The sequence below is a fragment of the Pocillopora verrucosa genome, chromosome 6 (genome assembly GCF_036669915.1).
Source record: "Pocillopora verrucosa isolate sample1 chromosome 6, ASM3666991v2, whole genome shotgun sequence".
NCBI classification, from domain to species: Eukaryota; Metazoa; Cnidaria; class Anthozoa; order Scleractinia; family Pocilloporidae; genus Pocillopora; species Pocillopora verrucosa.
The window spans coordinates 21423952-21448967 of record NC_089317.1 but is presented as its reverse complement, the minus strand read 5'-3'; the positions used below and the strand labels follow the sequence as shown (position 1 = coordinate 21448967).

Sequence of the window (25016 nt, the reverse complement as noted above, 5' to 3'; positions counted from 1 at the left end):
AGGTGAGACAATTACAATTTATGAGAGGTAAACTACAGCACATCAGTTACGTTTCGGAGCTTAAGTTCGTTAACGGTAAAAAAAGGAGTTCAGACTTTGAATGAGCCAACTACATATTCTCTCCGTGTGGTATCCAAAAGAAATAAATATTATAGTCATATTATCATAGTCATATGTTTCGAGGAGAGATTACAGCTGTTTACGAGAGGAAAACGAGCTTGGTATTCAAAGCGAACAGAGTTGTTAATAAATCATGCTCTGCCACGTCTTTTGTCATGCAAAGTGTGACGCCTAAGGGACTCGACAAAGGTCTCGTGAAAGGGTGTGTTTTTTTTTTTTTTAAAAAACTTAATGGCACCCTACACGAACAATAAACAATATCACATGAAAATAGAGCTTGGTATTTTTAATTTGAATGCCCACGCACTAGGGTCTTACACGAGGACCAAGCAAAAAAATTTTCTTTTGCAAGGAGTATAAACGTACAACCTTGTACCACCTTGTACAACACAGCATGAGTACAGAAAAGACACTGTTCTTTGCATGGTTACATATACCGGCTACACTGGAAATGTTGGGTTTTCTTCTAAGTTGAAAAATTCCGCCTTCCCTCTTAAGTAATTAGTCGGATTTAAATAGACCGAGTTCAAGTGAGAGCATATACTTCACGACATGATAAACAATACCACATTTAGCATCCGTTCTAAAAGGCGTCTTCTGGAATTGCTTCGATAAATTGAACTAAAGTGCAATCGCAGACAAAACCTCTGACACAGTTACAACCTAACTTTAAAAAAAAAACCTTCTCTCACCTCTCTTGCCCTTTTTGTTTCATCTTTTTCTCGTAAATAAACAAAGATATGTTTTCCGAGGAGAAACAACTTGTGAAACAATACTGAAAGAGGAGACAAGAATTAGAAAGAGTAGGATATACCAGGTTTGGTTGAAAGGAAGATTGAATTTAGCTTAATTGTCTCAAAAGTTTTGTCCGCGGGAGTTGGAAGACTTCGTCATAGCATCAACATAGCAAATCGTAAATATAGAGGTTAGGGAAAGCGTTAATGACACGAGAATTTTCTCTAACCTTTTGATTCATAAATAATTGAGCAAACGTAATTAGATTTTGAGATAAACAAGAGTCCATTTTTCCAATTGGATTTTAAACTGGGTAATCCTCTTGTGCGGCTCTCAATTCATCGAGTCTGTTCTTACTAAACAATAGCTGCTTTGTTTAAGTTTTTATGGAGGAGAGCAATTTACAGTCTTGTTTTTGTGTAGCTAAAACAATCGCTATGACAGCTGGTTATTAACGCTTTTTTGTCGCATATTAAGCTATTTACATCATTAGCTGCATCTGAAGGGGAACCATGTTTTTCACAGCTTCGAGAGAAAGCTGTATTTGTCTTATTTGGTCGGTATTCGCAACAAAGGCAAGAGTTTTGAGGGTGTTTCAAGCAGTTTTAGACTTGAACATCTGACTGAGCGAACTCTAGAGTTCGTTTCCTGGACGCAAACCAATCTATACTTCCCCACCACTGTAACAGGATAAAGCAAACAGCTTCCACTGCGCAAACGTATTCACTAGACAGATAGAGGTTAGAAAATTTATTTACCACTCAGCGCCACTCGCAACAAGATGACTTCAAAACCAGAAACTGTAAAAGGGACGGCCACGACCGAAGCTACTCCTGAAGGAGAATACCGCGGATGGGCCGGGGCTGGGGCCGGGGCCGGGGCCGGTGCCGAGGCCGAGCCGACAGCTGAACCGACGGCCGAACCTCAGCCCGAATGGGATATTGCAGTGGAGACTTGGGGAGTCGCGTGGGAATTTCATCAATATGGACTCGGAGCTCTATTCGGTGTCATCAGTTTACTAGCGTTGGTGGCGCTGGTGAAATTATTTAAAATGGATAGGGGGGCTCGACAAAAGAAAGTGTCGTTCGTTGTGCTGAGTCAAATCTTCATCTTCGGTTCATCAAGATGTCTCTTTCTGTGTATTGACGCCTACCATTCAAAGAAGCATGTTTCAGCGAAAGTGACGAGTCTACTCTGGGGAATTGGACAGCCTTGTTTGATTACAGCGTTCATGCTGATTTTCTTAGTGTTGCGAAATGCTTTAGTGATGAAAAACAGATTTCAAACCTGGTATACGACAAGAAACATAACTTTGGTTACTCTTCCTTACTACATCTTCGTGTTCACATCTGAGGTGATTGTTGCGTTTATTCCAGCTTACAGCGGCTTGATACTGGCTTGCCAGGTAATAAACATACTTCTATATATCAGCCTGACCTTCTTTTACTCATACATTTCCTTCCTTCTTTGGAAAAAGCTTCACACTGTGCGAGAAGGTTCGTCGAAAACTCTAGACAGAGGCACGCAGACATTTTCTATTTTCAAACGTTGTGTAACAGCCAGTGTAGGCGGCTTTAGTATCGCCGTCATGCATCTTTACGCTGCGGTCAGCGTCAGCGGCGCTTCATCCCATGCGCAATTCATTTCGCCGTGGCCTTGGTACATTTTCATGACATTAATGCGGTGTCTGGAGCTGGGAATGTCCTTACTGCTATACACAACAACTGCACACAACAGTGCTGGTCAAAAAGCTTGTAGGAAGATAGATGAGGCACCGATGACCACGATGCAGTCAAAGACTGTCAACGAGTCGGAAATAGATGACGACAAATGAGCAGAGCAAGAGCTGGATCCCAATCTTCAGTGCTCAAAAAATGCTCATAGATAATAGGGCTTTTTTCAAAATGTCCAAAATGATTATCTGCACGGCAAGTTCATAGTTATAATCATAATTTATAATAATACTAGCATCAAAATAGTGTACCTTTTTTGCAATTTTTCAAACTTTCGAGAAACCTCAAGGCTGTATTATTGAACTGAGCGCGTCAAAAGCAGACGCAGTCATGTAGACCATTGGGAAGTGGCGGCCAGAAAGGCAATATTTATATTCCAATTTTAGACGTCCTTTCTAGGAGGGTTTTATTGGCCAAACCTTAAGCTGCTCCTTGCAAGTCTCCATCGATTTCTGGCACACTTGTGATCGTTTTTACATTAAATATAGGTACATAGACTGCATATTTCCAAGCCCGATTTGGAACATAGTCCAGATTAGTTAGCGCAACAAAATGCGTACCGTAATTGTTTGATTTTGTACCCGGGACGTTTAATTGCTTTTAATCGGTATCTCAGGGAGGGTGCTTACTGGAATCAAGGTGCCTATTAGGGACAAGACACTTATTCCTTTTTAGAGAAACAGCAGAATGTGACGGAAACAAAGCTTTGATATTTATTTGAAAAGGATCAGAAAGACTGAAAAACAGACTTGTTGTCCCTCGTCGCAAAATTTTGAGACGGAATCTTTCATTTAAAGAAACTGTAAGACCACTGTTCTTGTCGTGAGGCTTTAAGTGAGCAATTAAGGAAAGATGAACCTAGGTTGATCTCAATGTAAATGTACCCTAAAAGTGCTATTACTGAAACTGAGTAGGGGCGTTCATTGGGATAGGGGCGCTTATTCGAATTAGTGCACTTATTTATAAAAACAGTATCGAGGGGGGCCGCTTATTGTAAGAAGGGTGCTAAATCAAATCATTATGGTACTTAAATTTCCAAGTATCGACACTAGATATAGTATACCTGGCAACAGTTCTTGAATTTTCCTTTCATATTGGTGTACAAAGATACAAACAAAGATTTTGAGTTTTGAAAACTACAGTTATGGCATTTTCTCCTCTGACCTGCGTTAATAATAACCAAATTAGAAATGATTCGTGTGGTCTGATCGTCTAGGAGAGAGTAGTCTTGACAGGGACTGTTGTCGGTGGTAGACTGACGTTTCGACCACATTACCAAATGTCATCACGATAATCATAATCGAGTGAATGCGACCGTTTTTGCTTTAACTGCTAGTGATGATCAAAATGTAAAGTAACTGTTAATAGAGTCGCCAAAAACACTAACGTTGACTTATAATTTAAATTTTATTATTATATTATTCTTGCATTTTTTCTCTGACGAATAAAAGAAGGTGGGAGCAACATTTTTCGCTTGGTTCACTTCTTGACCAGCTTTGTTTTTTTCAATTTTTCTCCTAAGGTTTTGCGGTTGTCCTCCTCTGTCTAAGAAGAAAATTTTGGAACCAGGAGTGGGAGAGTGGAAAAACAATCACATTAGTAATACATGGCTTTGTGGTTCATCATAATAACTGATTTGACCTGTTTTTTCAAACCCGGTCTGGGACAAACTCTATGATTCCCGGTGACGTCACACCCTAATGGTTATTCTTTCCCTTACACTGAACAAATGCTAAATTATCAGTCTAAAGCTGGAAATCTTATTATGATTGTTTGTTTAAAACCAAGGAAGATGTTACACTTTAAAAGACGAAAATTTCACTCAGTTGTCAAGTCTCAGGGCCTCAACAAAGCATTGACGACGGCCTTTACATTAAGGCTCTTCAAGTCGCTGTAAGTCTGCCCAGTGCCCACGAACACAATCGGCTGGCCAGTGGTGTACGTCATGGAGATAGCAGCACCAACCTTACAAAAGTGATAAAAGTAGCGATGGTCAAACACCAAAGGAGGCGTGAAACGTCAAGTGAGTTACTAAAGGCAGCTTTTAGCAGATTAAAAGGTTTGACAAGTGGTAAACTGCCTTAGGTTTTTATGGATCAAATTTCGATTGACCAACGTAAAACTAAAGTCACAGAAAAGCTAAAAGGCAAATCAGAACAAAAGAAAATATCACAAGTGGTCTAGACTTTCGCCGTTTTCTCAAATTCGGTGTTCCATCCTTCTCTCTGCGGGGATGGAGCGCGGACTCGTTTCCTATACAACGGCTGGAAAGGAAGCTTAAATCAAAAGGAGCTAACACTAAAAACAACCAGAGTGCCTGACACGTGGAAAATGCTTATGACTTTGGTTTTCGACACCAATCACAGACCAAAACAAAGCAAAATCAATTATTTAGCTTTTAATTGAAAATTTCTCTGTAGCATGTCAAAATACCTTATCATCGATAGTGTCGAACTTGGTGAGGACAATACCATCGATCAGACGGGGGTTATCAGACATTGAAAAATCCGCCAGAGCCTGGTTAAACTTCTTTAACTGGTCTACGGCTTCATTCCCTACCAGGGCCTCTCCGACAAACAGCACCAGGTCGGGACAGTTGAGTTTGATCAACTGAAACAACAACAAAAAAAAACAAACAAACAAAATATATATATATATATATCAAATTGTTCTTGGTCACTGTCAAGCAGCACTTCTTGAAGTAAACAATTCTAAGGCGCGTTTCAAGTTATTATCGTAACCGTCTATAAGGAGTTTTACAACAGTACTAAAACCCCAAACTATGAAAGGCTAGCGAGTAATTATGAGGAAGTGAAATCGTTCGGGGTCTGCTCGGCGTGAAAAGGTTTTATGGCCATGCACAAGCACACGGAAATACAATATATAAAGGTAGCGAAAAAAAATCAGTCCAGGATCATAGTATCCGCAGAAATGTAAAGTTATCATCATTTTTAAAATTTATGGCTCCTCTCTTGACGAAGTGAAGGGCCAGATACACCCATGGTTCCCCCACCTTATCTTTCGATAGTGTATCATTCTGGACGACATACTTGTGCAAAATTACTTCACTCTTCTTACATTTGCTGTCATTTATCCGTTGTCCATTAAATAGAAAAGCAAACAAGGAAGAAAAAAAACAAGGACAAACGCTGCGTACTTTAGACAAGGCTCGCATCAAAGGCTCGTTGTCCTGCATTCTTCCGGCGGTGTCAACCAATACGACATCAATGCGCTGTTCCCTGGCTGAAGTACGAACAGATATCAATGTCAATCAGCATAAAAGGAAATTTCACAAGAGCCAATGAGAACTCAAAAAAGCAAAAAGCAAACTGCGTAAGGCGCGGGAAAACGAAAGTGAAGAAGTCAAGACCGGTTTTAGTTTTTCGTCTGATTGCTTGATGGGTTGGCGCCTTTTTTTTTTTTTTGACCAATCACAGTACACAATGAAGCCAGACCAACGTCACTTTGGAGATACCCTATTCGCTGTGTGCTGCTACTCCTAACGAACCGATGAGGTCCACTACTAAGGAATAACAAACGACTATGATTCATCAGTCTACGTATGTCATAAGCACGCAGAGCGTACAGAGTGAGACGTGGCGGTGGATCTTTCGACACGTTAATAATTACCTCAATAACAACTAATGTCAAACTACTGTGTCATATTCCAACTACATAAAAAAAAACATTTCCCAACTTATTCCATAACAAAATAAAGACAAGGCTTAAAAATTTATTATTCGAGCGCCTACAACTGTTGAGTCAAGCTTACCAAAATTGATGGCGTCCATGGCAATAGAAGCAGCATCTTTACCGTAGCCTTTCTCATACAGCAGAACAGATGGAGGTCCACCGCCACTTGCTGGGGGATGAAGAGCGTTAAGGTGACGGACATGAGTCCTGAGCTGCTCGACGGCTCCAGCACGGAATGTGTCACATGCAGCAATCATCACACGGAAACCATTGTCAAGCAGCCAAAAGCAGATCTGAAAACACAAATTGAAAAAAAGAAAGAAGAAAAAAAGGCTGCGTTTAGCGATTTGTTTTCCCCCATCCTCCACAATAGCGCTTTTTCGCAAATGGCGGGTTGGAAAACATTTTAATATTTTTCTCTATAAACATTTGCGTCCGTCAAATTTCAATGAAGTTTTGAACATTTCTTTTAACGAGAGATGTTTTTTCTTCTTGTCGCGTGCGTGCAACAAAGGAATCTAGCTCTGAATCCTCGAGAAGAATCGAACCTCAGACCTTAGAGTTTCGCGCTTCGATGCTCTACCACTGAGGAACAGAGACTTTACGGTGAGCCAGGCCATCACTACGTTTCTCTGTGAAACGCGTCCTGAAAACTGCAAGGGTCAACAGTGTCGAAAGCGTTATGCACGTAAACGGAATAAGAACGATGGTGAATTTTTCGCTCGGCAATAAACTAGACAAAGACGTCTGTTTCGTCTCGTCAGGAGCGTGGGAGGTAGAGATTCCTTTACGAAAACGAAAAACCTACTAAAATTTCCCTCGCTCACGGCAAAGGGCTTCGTAGCTCTGTTGGTAGTAACGCCCAGTTGCTATCTGGGAGTTGGAATCCCGTCGAAGCCCGAACTGTTTTTTTTCTTTTGCATGAAAAGTACTTAGTTGGATTTCAAGTCTTTTCCAACCACTTGACAAGGATATAGGACACGTTTCTTCACAATGTGCACCATGTTTTACCTTGGCCAAATTGGTTGATTTTCCAACACCATTTACACCACAGAAGGTGATAGAAAAAGGTTTTCCACGTTTCTTAGCATCCATTGCATCACGCAGGATGTCAATTCTTCTTCGTGGCGACAAAATCTGGACCAAAGATTCTTCCAAGCTTGCTTTCACTGTCGATGTTACGCCTTTCAAGAGAGAATTTAACATGATAAGTAACAAACATATCAACTGAGGTAAAACTGTTCCACACTTCAGCGGACAGAAATTTCATGTTCGTCTTCATAGACTTGGCACCTTTTAACTTTTCCGAACTACAAAGCGGGTGCTTAAAATAATTAACATTGTATTGAATTAGATCCTGGTGAAGTATTACAAGAAAACTCACAAGCACTGGCAAGAACTGGGAGGGGGAGTGGGGGGGGGGGGAACTTGCTAAGGAGTGACATCCCGTTACCGCTAGTTGCTTCCTCCCCTTGAGTTTTGAAGCTTAACTTACATTTTGTCTCTTAGAAAAGCTAGGGTGAATGTTATCAATACATGCTCTTACCACTGAATGTTCCCAGCACTTTGCCTTCCAGTTTGGTAGCCACTGAATCACATAACTTCTCAGAAATATCAGCTGCGACATTCTTGGCTGTGAGCGTGTAGGCAAGACAAACAGATGGAATTTTAAACTGAGAGTGAAGAGCATCTAATTTCTCCCTAAAATACCACCCCTGAATCACATATTAAGATCAGGAGAATAAAGGAAATAATCACCAACTAAAAAAGCTCTTGATTGTTCAACAAATTCTCCTTGTCAGCACCTTAGGAGATGTATACAGAACAGTATGGAGAATATGCATACTGACGTTAGGGTGTAAAGGGCTAAGACTGGTGCTGGTTCCCTCTAATACCACAAAAATATACACATGCTTGGTAAATCTATCTTAAAGAAAACATTTCATGCTCCTTCATTTTGGACTAAAAGGAAATCATTTTGTTGATAAACAAGTCATTACCAATTAGATGCTCTTTCATCTTGTCCAAAACAGGATTGATGTCATCAAGAGTAAGTGTCTTTTGCCCAGCCAAGCCTTTGAAGAAAGAGAAGAGTCCTCCACCAAGACCAGAGGACTTGCTGTAATAGAAATTAATAAGTTAACCCATCACTGATGAGACAATTCCAAAATTCTGATTAATAGCCGTGATATTATTGAAAAAAAAAACCGGTTCTTGTTCTGTAATTGTAAGTCTGTAGAGTAACATTTGTAGGAAGAGGAATCAAAGGGAAAAAAACTATGTGCAGTGTGAGATTGAGTTTCTTTTTCTTATTAATTTTTTGGCCTGTTTCTCAGTTAGATTAATTTAAACATGGTGCCGAAGAGTATAATTACCACTGCCCTTCCACATGATTATGACTAAACCAAAAAGTAATCATTACTATTTTTCATTCTATACCTTTATTGAAGGGGACAAAATACTGCCACACAACAGAAACAAAAAGCAGTAATTTTGTATTTTTTCCTTTTGTCCTATAATGACAGATCTGGAATACCATTCAAACAATACCAAACATTACAAGATGGCTAGTGTTTCATATAAAGTAAAACAGATATTAGAGGCATAAAATTACACATTAAAATGTATGTCAAAGGAAAAGAGCAACACTTTTTTGCACACCTCTCTTCAGCAGGCTTACTGACTTCTTCCTCCTCCTCGTCTGACTCAGACTCATATTCCATTGGTTTTATCTCACCCTGCATTGTTCCAACCATGGGTCGCTACAAGATACAGTGAAAAAAGGTTAACTAAACTTGAGAACTGGAGGGCACCTGGGGGTGTAGATACTCCCCCCTAGACCGGTTGCCACTCCTCTGCAGGGTCACCTCCCACTTTGCTAGCACTTTTTTATACTCCTTTAGTGAAAGAGGCACTGTGAAGGAAATTGTCCGTATTCCTAAGAATAAAACACAAGTGACCAGGCTAGAGCTCAAACCTGACCATTGGATCCAAAGTTGCCCAATTCTTTCCCGACTTATACAAAAAATTTGTCCTCAGCACATTTATAAATAGAACAAAAACTTGGTTTAGTTATTTTGTCTCTGCTGAGCTACTTGTTCTTTTCCCAACAATCTTTCAGTAATGACAGAAAAATCCTTTCAATATGTTAGCAGGAAAATAAGTGCAGAGACGGTTGTTCATGTGCACACATAAAGCATCATGATGATCATCATCATCAATGGGGGTAATAAATCATTAGATCAAAGTTCTAAATGACTGCACTGAATGTCCAAATAGAATTTCTCATTGTCTCACCAGACTCTCAAGGTCTTCTTCTTCATCATTTCCATTAGTGTGGCTGCCATTACTGTTGCTGTAGTCCAAGGTCTTTCCTTCCTGTGAAGTTCCAGCATTGTCCCACCTTCTGTCCTCCTTCTTGTTTTTTTTCTTGGCTGTAGCTGTTGGTGAACTTTTACTGTAAACAGCAGCATAGCTTAAGTATGTGTCCCTTGCACCTAAAGATCTGACTTATTCCTTCTCCTCTGAATAGCTCTTAAGAGTTAGGACAAAACCTCATCAGAAAACTACAACTTGACCTATACACCATCAACAACCTGACTCATTGCTAAGTATTGACAGAGGCAAAATCTTCAAAACCAGGAACATTCACTCAGTTTGACAAAATTTTGTCAAATCTGCCATTTTTGTTACTGCCTGCATTTCTGGACATTCATGACATACATGAAGAACAGCTAACTTTGATACAAACACAGTTTCCTCCTTTACAGGTGGTAACTAGTAAAAATTTACCATCTATTATACTTCTTATTACTGCTTAAAACTGCTTAAAATTCTTGAAAATTCAACAGGTAAAAGGATTTCTCTATCAGTTGAAAATCTCTTTCACCTGTTGTGCTTACAATAAGGGAGAATACTGTGAACAGAGGTGCAAAGTCCCTGAGATCAGTGCCATACCACTCTAAGAGAAAAACTCCATGATAACAATTTTCCCTTACATGTTGTGCGTTGTGCTCCTTCTTTGTGGAACATGGACTAACATTGCAATAGGAGGGGGAAGGGAAAACATAATTAGCCAAGTAGCATTCTGCAGTTTGATTTGAAATAGAGTATGCATTTCAGGCAAGTGATTGAAAGCTGGTTATAGAGACCACAGTCTCCTCAGTTCAGTTTTGTCAACTGTACAACAACTACATGTAAATCTAGAGACATTTGGAAATTGTATTGTGCGAAATTTTTTAGCCATACAATATGGAGTAGCTCTAATATCACTCTCTTGTTTACTGATTTGATTGAATGTACTGTACAGGAAACTACAGATTTTGGAACCAAAAGTGTCAAAGTCTGTTTATAAAACCATCAATCCTTTAACCCCTCAGAGTGACTAGCATCTAATTTTTCTGCAAAATATCACCCTTTAATCATAAATTAAAGGGTACAAGAATAAAGGAAACAAACACTGACTTAAGAGGCTCTTGATTGATAAACAAGTTTTCCTTGTCAGTACCATAGGAAATGGAGAGAGAACATTATAGAGAATCTGAATGCTGTTAGCTATGGTACAAAGGGTTAAATGGTTTGTGCTAATGCAAATCAACAGAAAGAAGGTTCAAATTTGAAAGCAATCTTCACAGAACACCACAAATCTTCTTCTTAAACTGCAGGTCACATATATGATTTGCATATATTTACAGTCAGAAATAAGGTTCAAACCTGATTGTTGGACCCTTTGTCATCTTCTTAAAGAATTTTTCCCGATTTAATCTGATCATTTCCTCATTTGTGGTATCATTTTTGCCTTCAGCTGAGGGTGTCTTTCCATTAGATGGCTTTGAATCAACTGTTTGAATTAATTTACAACACTGTTAGCAAAAACTATTCAAAAGACTATCATTTAAGTTTAGTGATACATACTGTTAAGGTCTTTGCTAAATAACATATGGACATCATATGGAGAAGTTACATGTTAATCACTTCTGTTGAATTTCTTCAAAAGGTCTTGTTTACCAGGGAGATTTGTTGATCTATGTAAGGGACCCTCTGAGATTCTTTCTTTATCAGGGAGAGCAAAGGAAGAAAGAGCAAATGTGAGTATATGAAAGTCATATATTTGAACTACGGATAAAGACGTGAATATGAAAGAGATCTTCGCAGTAATGAACACTACTAGAGCAGTAGTGAAAATGAGACCTGAAAAAAAATTCAGGCCTGTACGGAATTTTTTTTCAGGCCTTATTTTCACTACAGCTCAAGTAGTGTTCATTACTGCGAAGATCTCTTTCATATTCACGTCTTTATCCACAGTTCAAATATATGACTTTCATATACTCACATTTGCTTAAACTCAGAAAGGTTGTATCTATGTTATCATAATAGCAAAAATACAGTAGTGAATGAAACATGCTCTTACCTTCTTCCATGACCTCTGCCTTTTTGTTCTTAGCTCCACCTTTCTTTCCAGATTTGCCATTTTCTTTATTCTTCTCATTCTTGTCAATCTTGAGTGAAGCCACCGTCTTCTGTGACTTCTTTGATTCTTCAAAGGTTCTCATTTTTGCAGGAGCTTGGGCTTCTAACTTGCTTCTTAATTCTGCTTCTTTGAGCAATCTGTTGAAATCTTCATTGAACTCATAATTCCTCATAATTCCTGCCTCAAGATCATCTTTGTATTTGTCCCTAAACTCTAGCTGGATGTCATTTAGTAGTTTGTCCACATATGACAGTTGTAACGTCTTCTGAAATGCAACCTGACGATAGAGGAGATGGATTGAAATTACTCATGAATAAAAATCTACATACTATTTTTCCTGTTACATTATAGTTTTCTGGTAAAGATATGAGAAGCTGACTCATCTCATGTGAGACTCATTTCATTACAACTAATTACAGGTCATGTAGGGGAACAATGAAGTCCCAAAGACCTCTTACAAAGTGGCTTCCCACGTACAGAAATGATCAATTCTGACGACACTCAGATGAGTTATTCAATGTGAAATTTTAATTAGGATGAGTCAGCCAGTCTTGTAGTATATGCATCCTAATATGACCTTAACATGTGTACACTGAAAACTAAGGGTTCTACAAAAAGAACCTGTGCTAAGCCAAATACAAAAAACCACTAAAAAGCCACTCTTTACAAGAGGCTAACGTATTCCTCATCTAATGCAGCAGTACAATACCCTGAGGAATGGGTAAACTAACCTGGTTACAATGCTAATCACAAAGAAAGCTCAATGAATGCGGTGATATTTTACAGGGATTTGGAAACAAAAATTACATCAATACGAAAAAAAAAGAAAGTAGTCTAACATAAGACTGACCGACCTAGAATGACTTAATTTTCCCACAAAACACCTAAATAATCCAAAACTTCCATGATGCCACATGAACCTCTTCCACTAATTCATTCCTATGTCACTCAACTGTCAGAAATTACATCTTGCAGCAGTTTTGTCTTTCAATGTTGCTCAACTAAACAAAGCCCCTTTCCTCGTCACAAAAGTTGAACAAAAGAACTAAAAAAAAAAATTTACCCTTCTACTTCACAAATAGATTTTAAGTTGCTATGCCTCTGTTTAGTAATAGATCACAGATGACTTTGAAATATGGTAAGAACAAAAAAGGGGCACATGAGACACAGGCGAGTGCATCACTGATATTCTTACCACATTTTGAGGTCTTCTGATATCTATTACTGTACAGACCCATGGCAACATAGAATATGTTTGTTTTATATGACCAAAAAAAGCAAAATGTTTTTAATGGTGACATCATCCAGGAGTATAATTCAGCTTATCATAATTATAAAAGGAAATTCCTGCTTAACAACTCTGGTTTGTGTTCATGATGCTTACTCACACTGTAAGATTTCAGACTAACTGGACTTCAACCCCAAAAATTTTTACTTTCAACCACACAAAGAGCATGAAAATAGACTATGGCATCAACTTAGGTTCAAGATGTAAAATGAGGCTCGGCTGGTCAAAAACCCTCGCCGAAAAATGACTCAGATCAGCCAAGTATTAAAAAAAGAAAAGAAAACAAAGACAATAAATTTCAGAGTTAATTCAAATTAATTTAAACAAAATAAAAAACAAAGGAAAATAGTTTTAAATTTACGAATCATACATCTACTTACAACAAACACCAATTCAAACTCATTGTCGAGTTTATATTTCAGCGTTAGAGAGCCGTGGGTGAATGAATTGCTCCCTCCACGTTCCTAAATAAGATCAAAAATACAAATTTGTCTTTCCCTTTCAAATAACACCCGGCCATGAAGCATCCAAAAATATTTCTGACTTGATACCGTGGTCAGATATCTACGAAAATCATTTGAACCGTCTGCTAAGTGAGCGGTAAAATATATTTCCCGTTTCGTAGAGCATCAACTTAAAGCTACGTACACCATTATAGGAAATCAACAAGCCGGTGAAAAGGCAAAATTCCTGGTTAAAGACTCACCTGTAAAATAACACTGCGAATGAGTTCATTGACTGGAAGTGTAAAGGATTGGCATGTTCCTTGAAAACACCAAAGAACGATGCCTCCTTTAGAAAATATAGTGAAAAGATCTAACATGTCGTGACGTATTATTTCTTGCAAGTTTCGTTTCAAGATTAAAAGCTACTCCCAGAATGCATCAGAACTTCATCAACGATTCAACTTCGATCCCAGGCTACTTCTAAAAGGTTTCGAGAAGGTAAGGAGACGTACGTACTCACATGAATTTTCATGTTGTCTTCGGAGCTGCAATTCTTGTGATACAACTTGCGAGAGGCCTACGCTTCGCAAGTACTATATATACTACATATTACGAAGTACTACATATTCCCAGTACTACCACAAGTACTACATATTCCCAGTACTACCACAACACTGCTACTGCGTATGTATAGCCTTCGAGCATTGGCTCTTTCCGGCGAAGTCATTCGTACGACCCACTCCCTTAGTTTCGCGGGGCGTTGTGACATTATCGATCAACTTTTCTTTCGCCGTGTTTTTTTTAACTTGCGCCACGGACTTTCCCCAAAAAGAGGAACTAACTGTAGTCTAGCGTATATTAAGAGGTTATAAACAGTTTATAATCACTATATAGCGTATATACTATAATCTAAAGGGAATGTCAAATATATTTTCGATATTCGACTATCAGTCTATGACTGTCAACCTTAAATTCAGCATTTTCAATGGAAACGGCGTTCAAAAGAAAGGCTCATTGGGTGAATCGTGTGACCAGTATGTGAAAGGCATAGTTTGCGTTGTTTTGAGCACTCGATGCAATCTCAAAAGGACTTTCAAAGCACGCATAATAAAGGGTAAAAAAACTGGTAAAACTCTGTGATTTGATTTTTTGTAATATATTACATATATATATATATATATATATATATATATATATGCAAATTTAGCCACATTTTTGTAATAAATATAAAGTGGTCTTAATACATATTTCCTCTCAATAAATTGTACAAACTACGAGTACTTGCGTGGAAGAAACTACTTTGCGAACGTAGTGCTCGCGCAAGTTAGAAGTAATTTCTACAGGCTTATAAGACTTTGCACACATTATATTCCATTAAACCACATTAAGGGTCTAAGAATTTTGTCCTAAAATGTTCTAAAATCCAAGTCTTTTGGCCAAGGCAGAACATCACTCCATGCTCCTCTGTCTTGGAAGATTTTAATCCCGTGGGGAAAATATTCGGTTTTTCCACTCCTCAGTAAATGTTGCACAACGACTTATACCTAAGAATAACAACTTTTCTTTTTCGTCTTACGAAGCAAATGTTCAATTGTCCTCGGTGAGTACTTAAAATGGCCCATGACTATAAACAAGACAAGTGATGATTTTATTCTCTTTTTCCAAAACGTCTCCCGTTGCCATAAATGTAATTATTCTACTGCGATGACTGTGGAATAAAATGGTTTCCGGCAAATGTATGGCCAGCGTGTCTGTCTGTGATGAACAGATAGAAGGACCAGGTCATGGCTAAAACGTGGGTAAGTTTCTGAGGAAACTGTTGTGCTGCGTCGGTGGGAGAGTATAACAGGGTAATTTTGTATTATCAATTGAGTTGCTAACGTAAATTGGCCACTGTAAAGAGTTTAAAGACTGATGTTTCGAGCGTTAGCCCTTCGTCAGAGCGATTGGCGAAGGGCTAACGCTCGAAACGTCAGCTTTGAAACTCTTTACGGTGGTGGCCAATTAATGTTATCAACACAGTTGATAATACTAAATTACATGGCTAAAATATGATTGGCTGTAGGCTGACGAAGTTAAAGGTATGCCATTACCTTGACTACAACAATGTACACATCCACTAATGATAATCTTCATCGAATACAAACCACGACTGGTTCTTCAAAATCAACAAAAGTTCACCCTAACTTAAAATGCAGATGAAATTGAAGCTGACTCGTCCCAGTCTGTTGTCTCTACAGGAGTCCGCGCGGGGACAGATAGGAAGAGGAACAAGGGAAGTCCTCGTTTAACTTTTACGTTCCCGTCGTCCCCTGGAGCTGGCTCGTTCTAATCTCCACCACGCTACTACCACGCTACAAAAGTCGACTGAAGACGGGTAAAATTCAACCATTCAACTCTTGGAATCTAAAACTCACTACTTTTCTTTATATTTATCATCCTCTGTTTTTCGGAAAGATTTCTAGCAGTGTGTATCACTGACACATTCCGTCTGTACATTTCTCCCTACTGTAGGACTAGTAAGGTTGTTCGACACCAAATCCGTCAGTGAATGGTCCTGGAAAACGAAATTCATTACACCTTTAAAAAACAAATTAGAACACACAATTTTTTCCGTTAGCACTCTAGATAACAATACTCTCAAATGCTCTCACTCAGAGAATTTTTAATCTGGAAATTTTTTAATTAAGATATGTCATTAATCAAAGCTTCTTTGGTTGGGCATCACGTCCTTTATTCTCATCACCTTCATGTTTGATTGCGTAGAATCAGTGTAAAGAGAAATTAGATTCTGGTCACTCGTGAGGGTGTATTACGTCTCCCTGGTCACAAAAATTCTGTGGGCATAACTTCCTAATTTGAGACAAAGAACTCACACTGCAGCTTGGTGATATTCCTCTTTGCTTCATGCTCTCGACGCAGACTTGACGTAATTCCTCCACCTGATAATATTGCGCAGCTGCAAACAAGCCTGGCAGGAGACTGGGTCTTAGGTCACATGATCCCACATGAAGAAACTCCAGCAGAGCTTCAAACACGCCACTTTCAAACTGCTTCACGACGATAACCTGTAGAAGAGGAAACAAACACAATCCATTCAAAGCTCTGCTGATACTTATTCATTTCCACACTTAATCAACGGTTTAATGTAGGCCAGCAGTATCATTGTACCTCTGCACTGCACTGCATTTTAGACGAAGCCATCGAACGCTCAGGATCTTTTCTGCTTTGAAGATCTGTCACTGATTCTAGGGTGACTCCCTCGTCATGGCTGCTGTCGCTTTCGCTTCGACTGCGTCGCAATTTCTCCAGGTTCATCTTCCCGCTACGCAATCCTGAGTAGCGGGTCTTGGAGGAGGTCGTGCGCCTCAATTCAGGTGGCGCCGTAAACGAGCCTGCCCTGCTCACTGGCAGATGAGCATAAATATGACCGAGCTCTTGTGAAAACATCTTTAGAAAAACTCTGGAGGCAAAAAAGATAACAAGCGGTTTCATTTGCAATTGAAATAGACTAGAGCAATTTTCAGTTGAGTTTCGAAAAACCAAAATCAAAGTAATGGTTGACAGAGTGGCGCGAGTTTTTGGACCAATCACAGAGCAAAGAAAAGCAAAACCAAAGCAATCATGGATTACTTTCGAAACTAAATTGAAGGTTGCTCCATCATGAAGACTTAACTTACACCTGAGCACAACGGACATTATATTGCGAGAATAATTTAAAAAACTCTCAATTCTTCTTGTCCCTCATTTCCGGCTTTTCCCTTGCTTCCAGCCGTTTCTTATTCACCCTTAACTATGAGCTTTGAACTGCGAGAAACCTAGAGTGAAATAAACTGCATGGAAAGGGGAAGTCTCTAACTCATTTAAGACTTGTTCTAGGCAAGGGAAGCGATGCCCACTCCTGACTCACTTGCTCTTAGCTGACATAATTGACTTCACACCAACGTAACTTTTCTTGTCTGCCTCTTCTGTTGAGAAGCAATAAATTTATTACAAAATTCATAACTAAACCGTTTGACCCCTAACGTCTAATATCTCCTTACAATATCATCCACGAATCACACATTAAGGTCATGAGAATAAAGGAAATGATCCCCAAATAAATAATCTCTTGATTGTGACACAAACTCTCCTTGTGAGCACTTTAGGAAATGTATAAAGAACAGTATGGAGAATACTCTGATGTTAGGGTCTATGGGATTAGAAAATGCTTGGAATACAAGAAAACTCATCAGAATAAATGATAATTAAAACAAAATCAAGCTTGAAGTGCCACTTTAACTTAACCCTTTAACTCCCATAAGTGACCAAGACAGAATTTCTCCTCACAATGTCAATACAATATCAAGCAGACAAGTGATGAGAATATAAGAAAATATCAGTAAAGGGATTATAAGTCGATCCAATACCAAATTCTCCAAACTAACATCACAATAACTGTATGACAGACAGTAAGGAGAATTACAAATGAGATCTTGGGAGTTAAAGGGTTAAAAAATACTTAAGCAGAGATTTTAATTTTGTTACCCTGATAATCCCAACCTGGGAAGAGGGGGTTGAAGGCTTGGGGTAGGACTGAGAATGTCTTTACCATAAGAAACATAAATTCTGCCTGAAATTGTGTGGGGAAACCAACTGCTTTGGTCTGAAAAAGGTTGAGAGTACAAAGATCCATGATGCGCAACCCATTCAAAATTGTCAAAAATACCCCTCCCCCTGTTTCCTCTACACCCCCTACACACCCCACCTCCTACTACACATTCATTACCTACTAGGAATACCACAAGGTCCCCTCCATCTTGTGTGACAGAGCAAACTGAACTGAAATCCCTGGACACCTGTGCCACAGTCATGTACTGATCAGGTGATGCCCTAGGTATAGCTGAGGTTTGAGATTGTGAATTTCTGACAGACTTCAGTAGTTCTCCCATGATGAGTGCTCTGGTCCGTGCCTGTAAGGACAACAACACCAACTTGATTGATGCTGGGCTGATAATCTCCATAAACTAATCAATGGTAGAGTATTGTGGGCAAGGTGCATAAGATGTCCAAGTGCTGCAACTTGATGTGCAAGCACAACATGACCAAGCAACAAGAAAGAAATGACCTGAGGCCAGTTGTTCAAATGCAGATTAGCGCTAACCCAAGGTTGAATTTTAATCTGGGTTTCTTTATTCCTTTGTTTAAAAGCCTTTAAGGATAATGTTCTCAATTGTTTGTAGAAAATCCAGTAATCATAATCTTGACAAATGAATTGTATTGAATTTTCTTTTAAAGCTTTCAGATCTGAAATCAGATTTAACACTTCTTCTAGGTTGTATTAACCCAGCATTGAACAACCTTGCCCTGACATCTAGAGAGGAGATGAAACCCCCCCCCCCCCACACTCCCAAAAAAAAAAAAGAAGAAGCCCTGCAAGGAAAGGTGATCCCCTCTCATCCATTCTTATCTGAAGTTTTTATTCACATGAATGGCTTCCAGATTCCCTTCAAGTTTTGTTATACTTATATACATAGGGTAGAATTTCCAAGACTTGTGAGAGAATGCAAGTGTAATTACTGAATACATCATTTGTCAAATTCTCCCATTAAAAGTTGGTAACCAGACTATTTCTTGTCTTTAAGGCCTGTTGCTTTAAATCCATCAAATAACATTACACCAACATTAGGAACTTTAAGCATTGTGTTGCACTCACATGTAACCTAGCAAAGCTGGGTGACCTGTGACATGCTTGTTCTCCTTGAAATAACTTTTTAAGGATCCATACTCTAAACTCATCTCCCTGCAATCCAACAATGGTCAAAAGGAAAAGCACAATCAAATGACCCACATAACTTTTCTGAAGTGGAAATGTTGTCAGAAGTCTATCAGTCTTGTTAAAATACATTTGCATGCACAGCTCTTGACCTCTCAAACTTTAAAGGTGATCAATATAAATGTTCTCCTCACTTGAGTGGCACATTATTGTCAATAGAGGTGACGAGAATTATGGAACTAATAACCAAAGAGTTATTGCTCTTCTATAAATTCTTTAACCTACTGCTTTAAGAAGATTTATAGAGACTTCACAAGAATTTTCATGTTGACTTTGAAGGCTGGATAAAGCCTGCTAATTCCCTTTCATTAGCCAATGAGAGACCTTTTTTTTGCAATTCAAATACATTTGAACACTTTATATAACTGTAGGATAAAGCTATCACATGGACTCTGATTTGTCAAAAATCTATCATTTGTTAGAAAGGTATACCAGTGGTTACTTTTAAACCAATAGACCACTGGTTTACCAATGGAAAAAAGTATTTTGGGTAGTTAACCCTTTAAATTCTATAAGTGATTAACATGTAACTTCTCCCTATAACATCCACACATCATCCAGCCACCATGTAATGAGAATACTCAAACTTATAAGGTAGAAATTAGTTGTCTTGATCTAACACCAAATTCTCACAATTGACTTATAAGGAAATGTGTAGCAGCTAGAGTAGAGAATTAAAAATCAGATCTTGGGAGTGAAAGGGTTATGAGAAGACTTGAAAAGCTGTCACTGACTTCCTTTTGAGTCTTGATTACCAAACTTTACTCACATTTTCCCAACAACCTGCAAGGGTCATTACTTAACAGGAGTAGTCTAAATGTTGAGAAATATATTAGAAATTAATTAAAAAAGTAAGAATACCTTATCAAATATATACTTGTCATAAAGAGGTGGGCCATATGGTAACACACCACTCCTTGACACCACTGATACCTGTAACAGAATAAGCACAAGTGTATACATATGATTCAAGTGACACTCAGTCCTGTATATTAAAGGGGCAAAGCAACTTGCGGAATAGAGCACAATGCCACTCACTGTGTAACTGTCTGGATTGTTTTCTACATCCACTTGAACAATAATAAAAGTATGCAGAAAGTTTGATTTAATGCAGTCAGGTACAAACTTGGTACTTGTTGCTTCCATGAAGATGATGCAAACTATGTCATTTCCAATGTGCCTCTTTCTCTGAAGCTGTAAAAACAAAGCAATCAGTATGTGTCAACAAAGCTGAATGCCATTATAATTACTGCCAAAATTCTTAACACTCCAGATAACAAGGTTAATAATGTACATGAAAAAATTATGCACTTCTGATTGGCTGAAAATAAGTGCATTCTTATGCAACACACATGCAAAGTTTAACACGAGTGCAAATTACAGATAGCACACATAAGCTTTTGAAATTTTGCCTTTCTTTACTCTTTCTGATGTTTTTTCATGTACATTATAACAAGTAACAAAATGATATCTCTTGCAATTTGGCATAATAGGCACTTGCAAATTTTCAAAGACTAAAAATTGAACTTGTACGGTGGGCTCATACAATTTTGTTGTCTTTGAAAATAATTTTATCCCTGCCTAATAACACCAAATTCCACTTGAAATCATGTTATTACCTATACAAAATAGAGGCATGCATGAATAGGTGCCTACCGAATGCACATATCCACCTGCTAAGTGGTACACTAAAAGGAGGAGTCTACTTAATCCTTCAACTCTCATGAGTGACCAAGACAGAATTTCTCCTTAAAACATCAATACAACATCAACCAGATAAGTGATAAGAATAAAGAAAAATATCAATTTGGGAATAACTAATTGATCCAATACTAAATTCTCTGAACTAACATTATAAGAATTGTATGATTGACAGTAAGGAGAATTACAAATTTGATCTGGGAATTGAAGCATTAAGATGTACAGCCATAGAAGGCATCCATCTACTAGAGATGCCCTCTAAGGAGGTGTCCAGCTCTAAGGACCAACTACTGGGAGGAGCATCCTCCTGTATAAGATGTTCATGAATACAAGGTTTTAAACTACAGTAGGTATCCACTTCACATGGGTGTCAACCTACAGGAGGTGTCCATTAACCTTTTACGCCCAACATCAGTATGACATCCTCTATACTGTCCCCACATTTCCTGAGGTGCTGACAAGGAGAATGTGTTATCAAACGAGAGCGTCTTTAGTTGGTGATCATTTCTTTTGTTCTCATGATCCCAATTGAATGAATCAGCAATGTTATTGTCTGGAGAAACTAGAAACCAGAAACTGGTCACTCTCAGGGTTTAAAGGGTTGAGGACAAGTGTCAACCTACAAGTGAAAGCCATATAAGAGAGCCATCTAACTACGGTAAATGTCCTTTAGCAAATATTTAACAAAATACCTTCTGAGAGTCAAATTCTTCAAATGGCAGAAGAGTTGACACATGGAACATGACCTCGCTATTACAAAACTTGGTAAACACAGAATATTTTCCAGTCAGATCATTGTTGCCATCCAGTCCTCCCCGGTACTTGTCAAAACCTTTCAGTCTGATTCTTTCACCCAACAGATTCAAAAAGTCATCGAATGCTTTGCTATGAGTTTCATTACCAAGAAGCTGTTCCTCAGTTTGCTGTCCTTCCTTCATGTAAACCACACCAAATTTGTGGGCTTGCTTGTTGAATGCCTGGAAATTTAGAAATTAATTTCAATTTTTTTTTTCAGTAATTCTTAACCTTTATGGTCAAGTTGGTTTCCCCAAGGAAGTATCTGAGTGCTTGCTACAATAAAATTAAGTCATACAATCTATAACTCTGACAATGTAGCCTTAGTTAACGCTGTAAATACAAATTTAACCCTTTCACTCCCAAGATCTGATTGTTAATCCTCCCCTCAAACTGTTACACATTTCCTTGTGAATTGGTTCTGAGAACATTGTGTTGAATCATGACAAAAACTTCAATCTGATAAGTTTGAGAATTCTCATTATCTTTTTGTTGTATAATTTATAGATGTGATGAGGAGAAGTTACTTGTTAAACACTTTGGAGAGGTAAAGGGTTCACTCACACTGTCCATCTTGAGGAGCTCTGCTGGTACTGAAGGTATTGTAATCAGCTTGACAGGGGCTTTAATATCAACTTGTTGACTTATAAAGTGTACCACATCATCTCTGCTTGAAAGACTGACTTGGTGACTTGAGCAAGAGAGCAGTCCAATGACAAGATTGTGGGCTGAGCGGACCATTATCCTTTTAGGAAGGATAGAAGCATAAAACAATTGGGGCCAGTTGTATAAAGGGCGGATAATGCTATCCAATGGAAAAATCACTATCCAGGGGATAAGTGATAGCAAAACGTAAAGCATTATTCATAGGATAGGGTTTTATCCAATGGATAGCATTATCCAACCTTCGAACAACCAGTGCATAGTAAATGAAATTTTGGAAATGAAAATGTAGCTGTCACTTGAAATTTGTTTTCAGAGATTAAGATTAATTAATTACAGTGAAACTTTTTTTTACCAGGTCAAGAAATTTTGGTATATTATATATTTTTCATGAACTAGATTACTCTCCTGTAAGTTGAAATAAAACTGTTGATGTTAATGTGACTTAAATGCTATAGTAATGGAGAAGTTCTCTCAAAACATAGTATTGACAACATTTCAGCTCATCCAGTGAACAAATTAATGATCAAGGTCTGATTTCTAGAAACAATTATTTTAAGACATGTGGAAAAATAATTAAAAGGGGATTTTTAGCATAAATGATGTATCATATTGTCTCAAATAAGTTTTTACAATCTATTCATGTCAACACCTTATGTGCTTTAATTATTCATACAGATCTAGAGCACCTCAAGCACTAAATCATATGATAGATAATTCCCTTACCATCTGTAGGTGGTCATAATTAAATGCAACACTCAACACCAGACATTTCATTGCCAGATAAGTGATGAATGAAAGTTAGATTAAGGTTAATTAAATATTTTACCAACTGTTTACCTTATGGCTGAAGATACATGTAGATATTTATGAAATGTCAGTAAAACCATTAAAATAAACTTGGCAACCACATAAAATAACAGGATTTAAATTGGCTTAGAACATGCCAAATGAACTGGTAAAATGAAACCTTCCAAAAAGTCAAAGATCAGATTAAAAGTGATACATCTGTCTTTTTGGATAAGGCACGGACACATTCAAGGGCTGATATTATCGAGTTTCTTTGCGTAGAGGAAATGACCTTCCAATGGATCATTTTCAGGTTTAATTTCAAATAAAATGAAAGGCAATTGAAATGTTGTAAATTTTGGGAGTTTCGAAAAGTTATGATTTACCGAGAAAAACTTGATAAACATGTGACGTAATTTACGTAATTCACGCCTGGTCCTGTATTTATTTGTTATTCTTGTCAATGTGGTTAAATTTAAGAATAGTCATCGTCAAAATGCAAATCAAAGTACAAATTAGGGAATTCGCCTTCAGTAAAAAGGTATTACAGTGTAATAATGATACAATATTTTACCTGAATGATCCCTTTGAGTGTGGGTTGGTTACTTCGGGTTTCAACGTAATTATTACTGCGCCAATGTCTTCATCATTTGCGCAGTAGTTCCAATGTTTCACACCGTAGAAGGAATATTTGTAGAATTCCTCAGGGGCGACTGCACTAGTGACATGGTTACTAGCTTTGGTCGATCCAACGTCAGAGTAGGTTTTAAATCGATTTTCGTGGTATTGCGTGAAGGTCTCCTTCTTGGAACAGAACTTTTCAATGCACTCCACATGGTACCCACTGACTAAGTGGACATATTTCGGGTCGCTGCAACTACACACGTAGTCAGACAACTCCTTCTGAATATCATTTACCATGGCTTCATCCTCTAGAGCTGCTTTTAAAGCAAGGCTTCTCGCTTTGAAGTCTTTCAATGCCCGTATAAGTTCTCCATTCGGCGAGTAATCATCGTCCGTTTTGCACCAAGTGAATTTCTCCGCAGCAGTGGCAGAACGCGCCGAACAAACAGTTCCGTGGTGATGACACAAGAAGGGCTCAGATTCAAATCCATCTGCGTTTAAAGAAGGATTATCGTTGGGAGAAATAGCCTGATAACCCGACGCTCCGCTCGATATCTCCAGGCTGGAGTTACTCTCAACAGAAGTTCCCGCCATACTTACACAAATTCACTTAGTCAGCTGCCATAATTACATTCAACAAGCACGGGCCGGTTGTCACTCTTTGCCTTTCCTCCGGAACGAAAGACAAACAGCAGGAAACATCTCTTTCCCTAAGGACCTTTTCAAGCGCTTAGCCAATTAACTCTTCTTTGCAACTCATTACTGACATATGGTAGAACACTATAGGTCAACAATCGCTCTGTGTGCGAAAAATGAAAAGTAGGTCTCTTTCGTTTCATAATCCTGGGCTAATTTGCTTCTCTTTAGGCAAGCAGGTTACCTCATTAAATAGTCATGAGAGCTATTGTTCCGTTTCAGCTGCATGTCAGCTGTCCTCTAACAATAATAGACCGCGATGATCTCTGTATATTCCGTCCAGTGACAGGCGACAACCAATGTCAACAACCATTGTCCTGTGAATCACGATAGACACGTTATCTGAGCACCAAGTATAAAAAGCTGTCTGTTGCTGTGAGGCTTCCACACCGCAAAGCCTTTTCCGATTGTAAAAACTAGCGTTTCATACATCTGACTTGAAGAATAA

At 38.4% G+C, this 25016-nt stretch overlaps 3 protein-coding genes across 3 annotated transcripts; 1 reads left to right on the top strand and 2 right to left on the bottom strand.

The window, feature by feature from the left end:
* The first annotated feature begins 1636 nt into the window (after positions 1-1636).
* Positions 1637-2689, top strand: LOC131771320 (proline-rich transmembrane protein 4-like). The gene has a single exon (XM_059087091.2). It carries the CDS (start codon positions 1637-1639, stop codon positions 2687-2689), a length of 1053 nt encoding a protein of 350 aa, XP_058943074.2.
* A 1287-nt stretch (positions 2690-3976) lies between these two features.
* LOC131776389 (signal recognition particle receptor subunit alpha-like) lies at positions 3977-13906 on the bottom strand. Its single transcript, XM_059092565.2, has 13 exons — positions 13746-13906; positions 13420-13503; positions 11692-12028; positions 10995-11121; positions 9579-9738; positions 8943-9043; positions 8282-8400; positions 7828-7914; positions 7293-7465; positions 6361-6574; positions 5746-5831; positions 5022-5198; positions 3977-4553 (listed from the first exon to the last, which is right to left on the bottom strand). The coding sequence occupies exons 1-13, from the start codon at positions 13860-13862 to the stop codon at positions 4425-4427; spliced, it is 1911 nt and encodes a 636-aa protein (XP_058948548.1). The 5' UTR covers positions 13863-13906; the 3' UTR covers positions 3977-4424.
* A 719-nt stretch (positions 13907-14625) lies between these two features.
* LOC131776381 (signal-induced proliferation-associated protein 1) lies at positions 14626-25007 on the bottom strand. The gene is made up of 11 exons (XM_059092557.2): positions 23823-25007; positions 22361-22541; positions 21694-21978; positions 20339-20494; positions 20162-20233; positions 19181-19267; positions 18254-18437; positions 17396-17453; positions 16657-16948; positions 16362-16553; positions 14626-16042 (listed from the first exon to the last, which is right to left on the bottom strand). Exons 1-11 carry the CDS (start codon positions 24464-24466, stop codon positions 15947-15949), a joined length of 2247 nt encoding a protein of 748 aa, XP_058948540.2. The 5' UTR covers positions 24467-25007; the 3' UTR covers positions 14626-15946.
* Positions 25008-25016: the final 9 nt, after the last annotated feature.

Bases quoted from the DNA above. Each gene is read 5' to 3' on its own strand.
- LOC131771320 (XM_059087091.2), top strand. From the start codon at position 1,637: ATGACTTCAAAACCAGAAACTGTAAAAGGGACGGCCACGACCGAAGCT.
- LOC131776389 (XM_059092565.2), bottom strand. From the start codon at position 13,862: ATGTTAGATCTTTTCACTATATTTTCTAAAGGAGGCATCGTTCTTTGG. The intron at 12,029-13,419 runs GTAAGTAGATGT...CTCTATCGTCAG, and splicing joins AGTTTGAATTGGTGTTTGTT to GTTGCATTTCAGAAGACGTT. The intron at 7,915-8,281 runs GTAATGACTTGT...ACACGCTCACAG, and splicing joins GATGAAAGAGCATCTAATTG to CCAAGAATGTCGCAGCTGAT.
- LOC131776381 (XM_059092557.2), bottom strand. From the start codon at position 24,466: ATGGCGGGAACTTCTGTTGAGAGTAACTCCAGCCTGGAGATATCGAGC. The intron at 21,979-22,360 runs GTGAGTGAACCC...CTAAATTTCCAG, and splicing joins AGCTCCTCAAGATGGACAGT to GCATTCAACAAGCAAGCCCA. The intron at 16,554-16,656 runs GTACAATGATAC...CCTCTTCTACAG, and splicing joins AAATGCAGTGCAGTGCAGAG to GTTATCGTCGTGAAGCAGTT.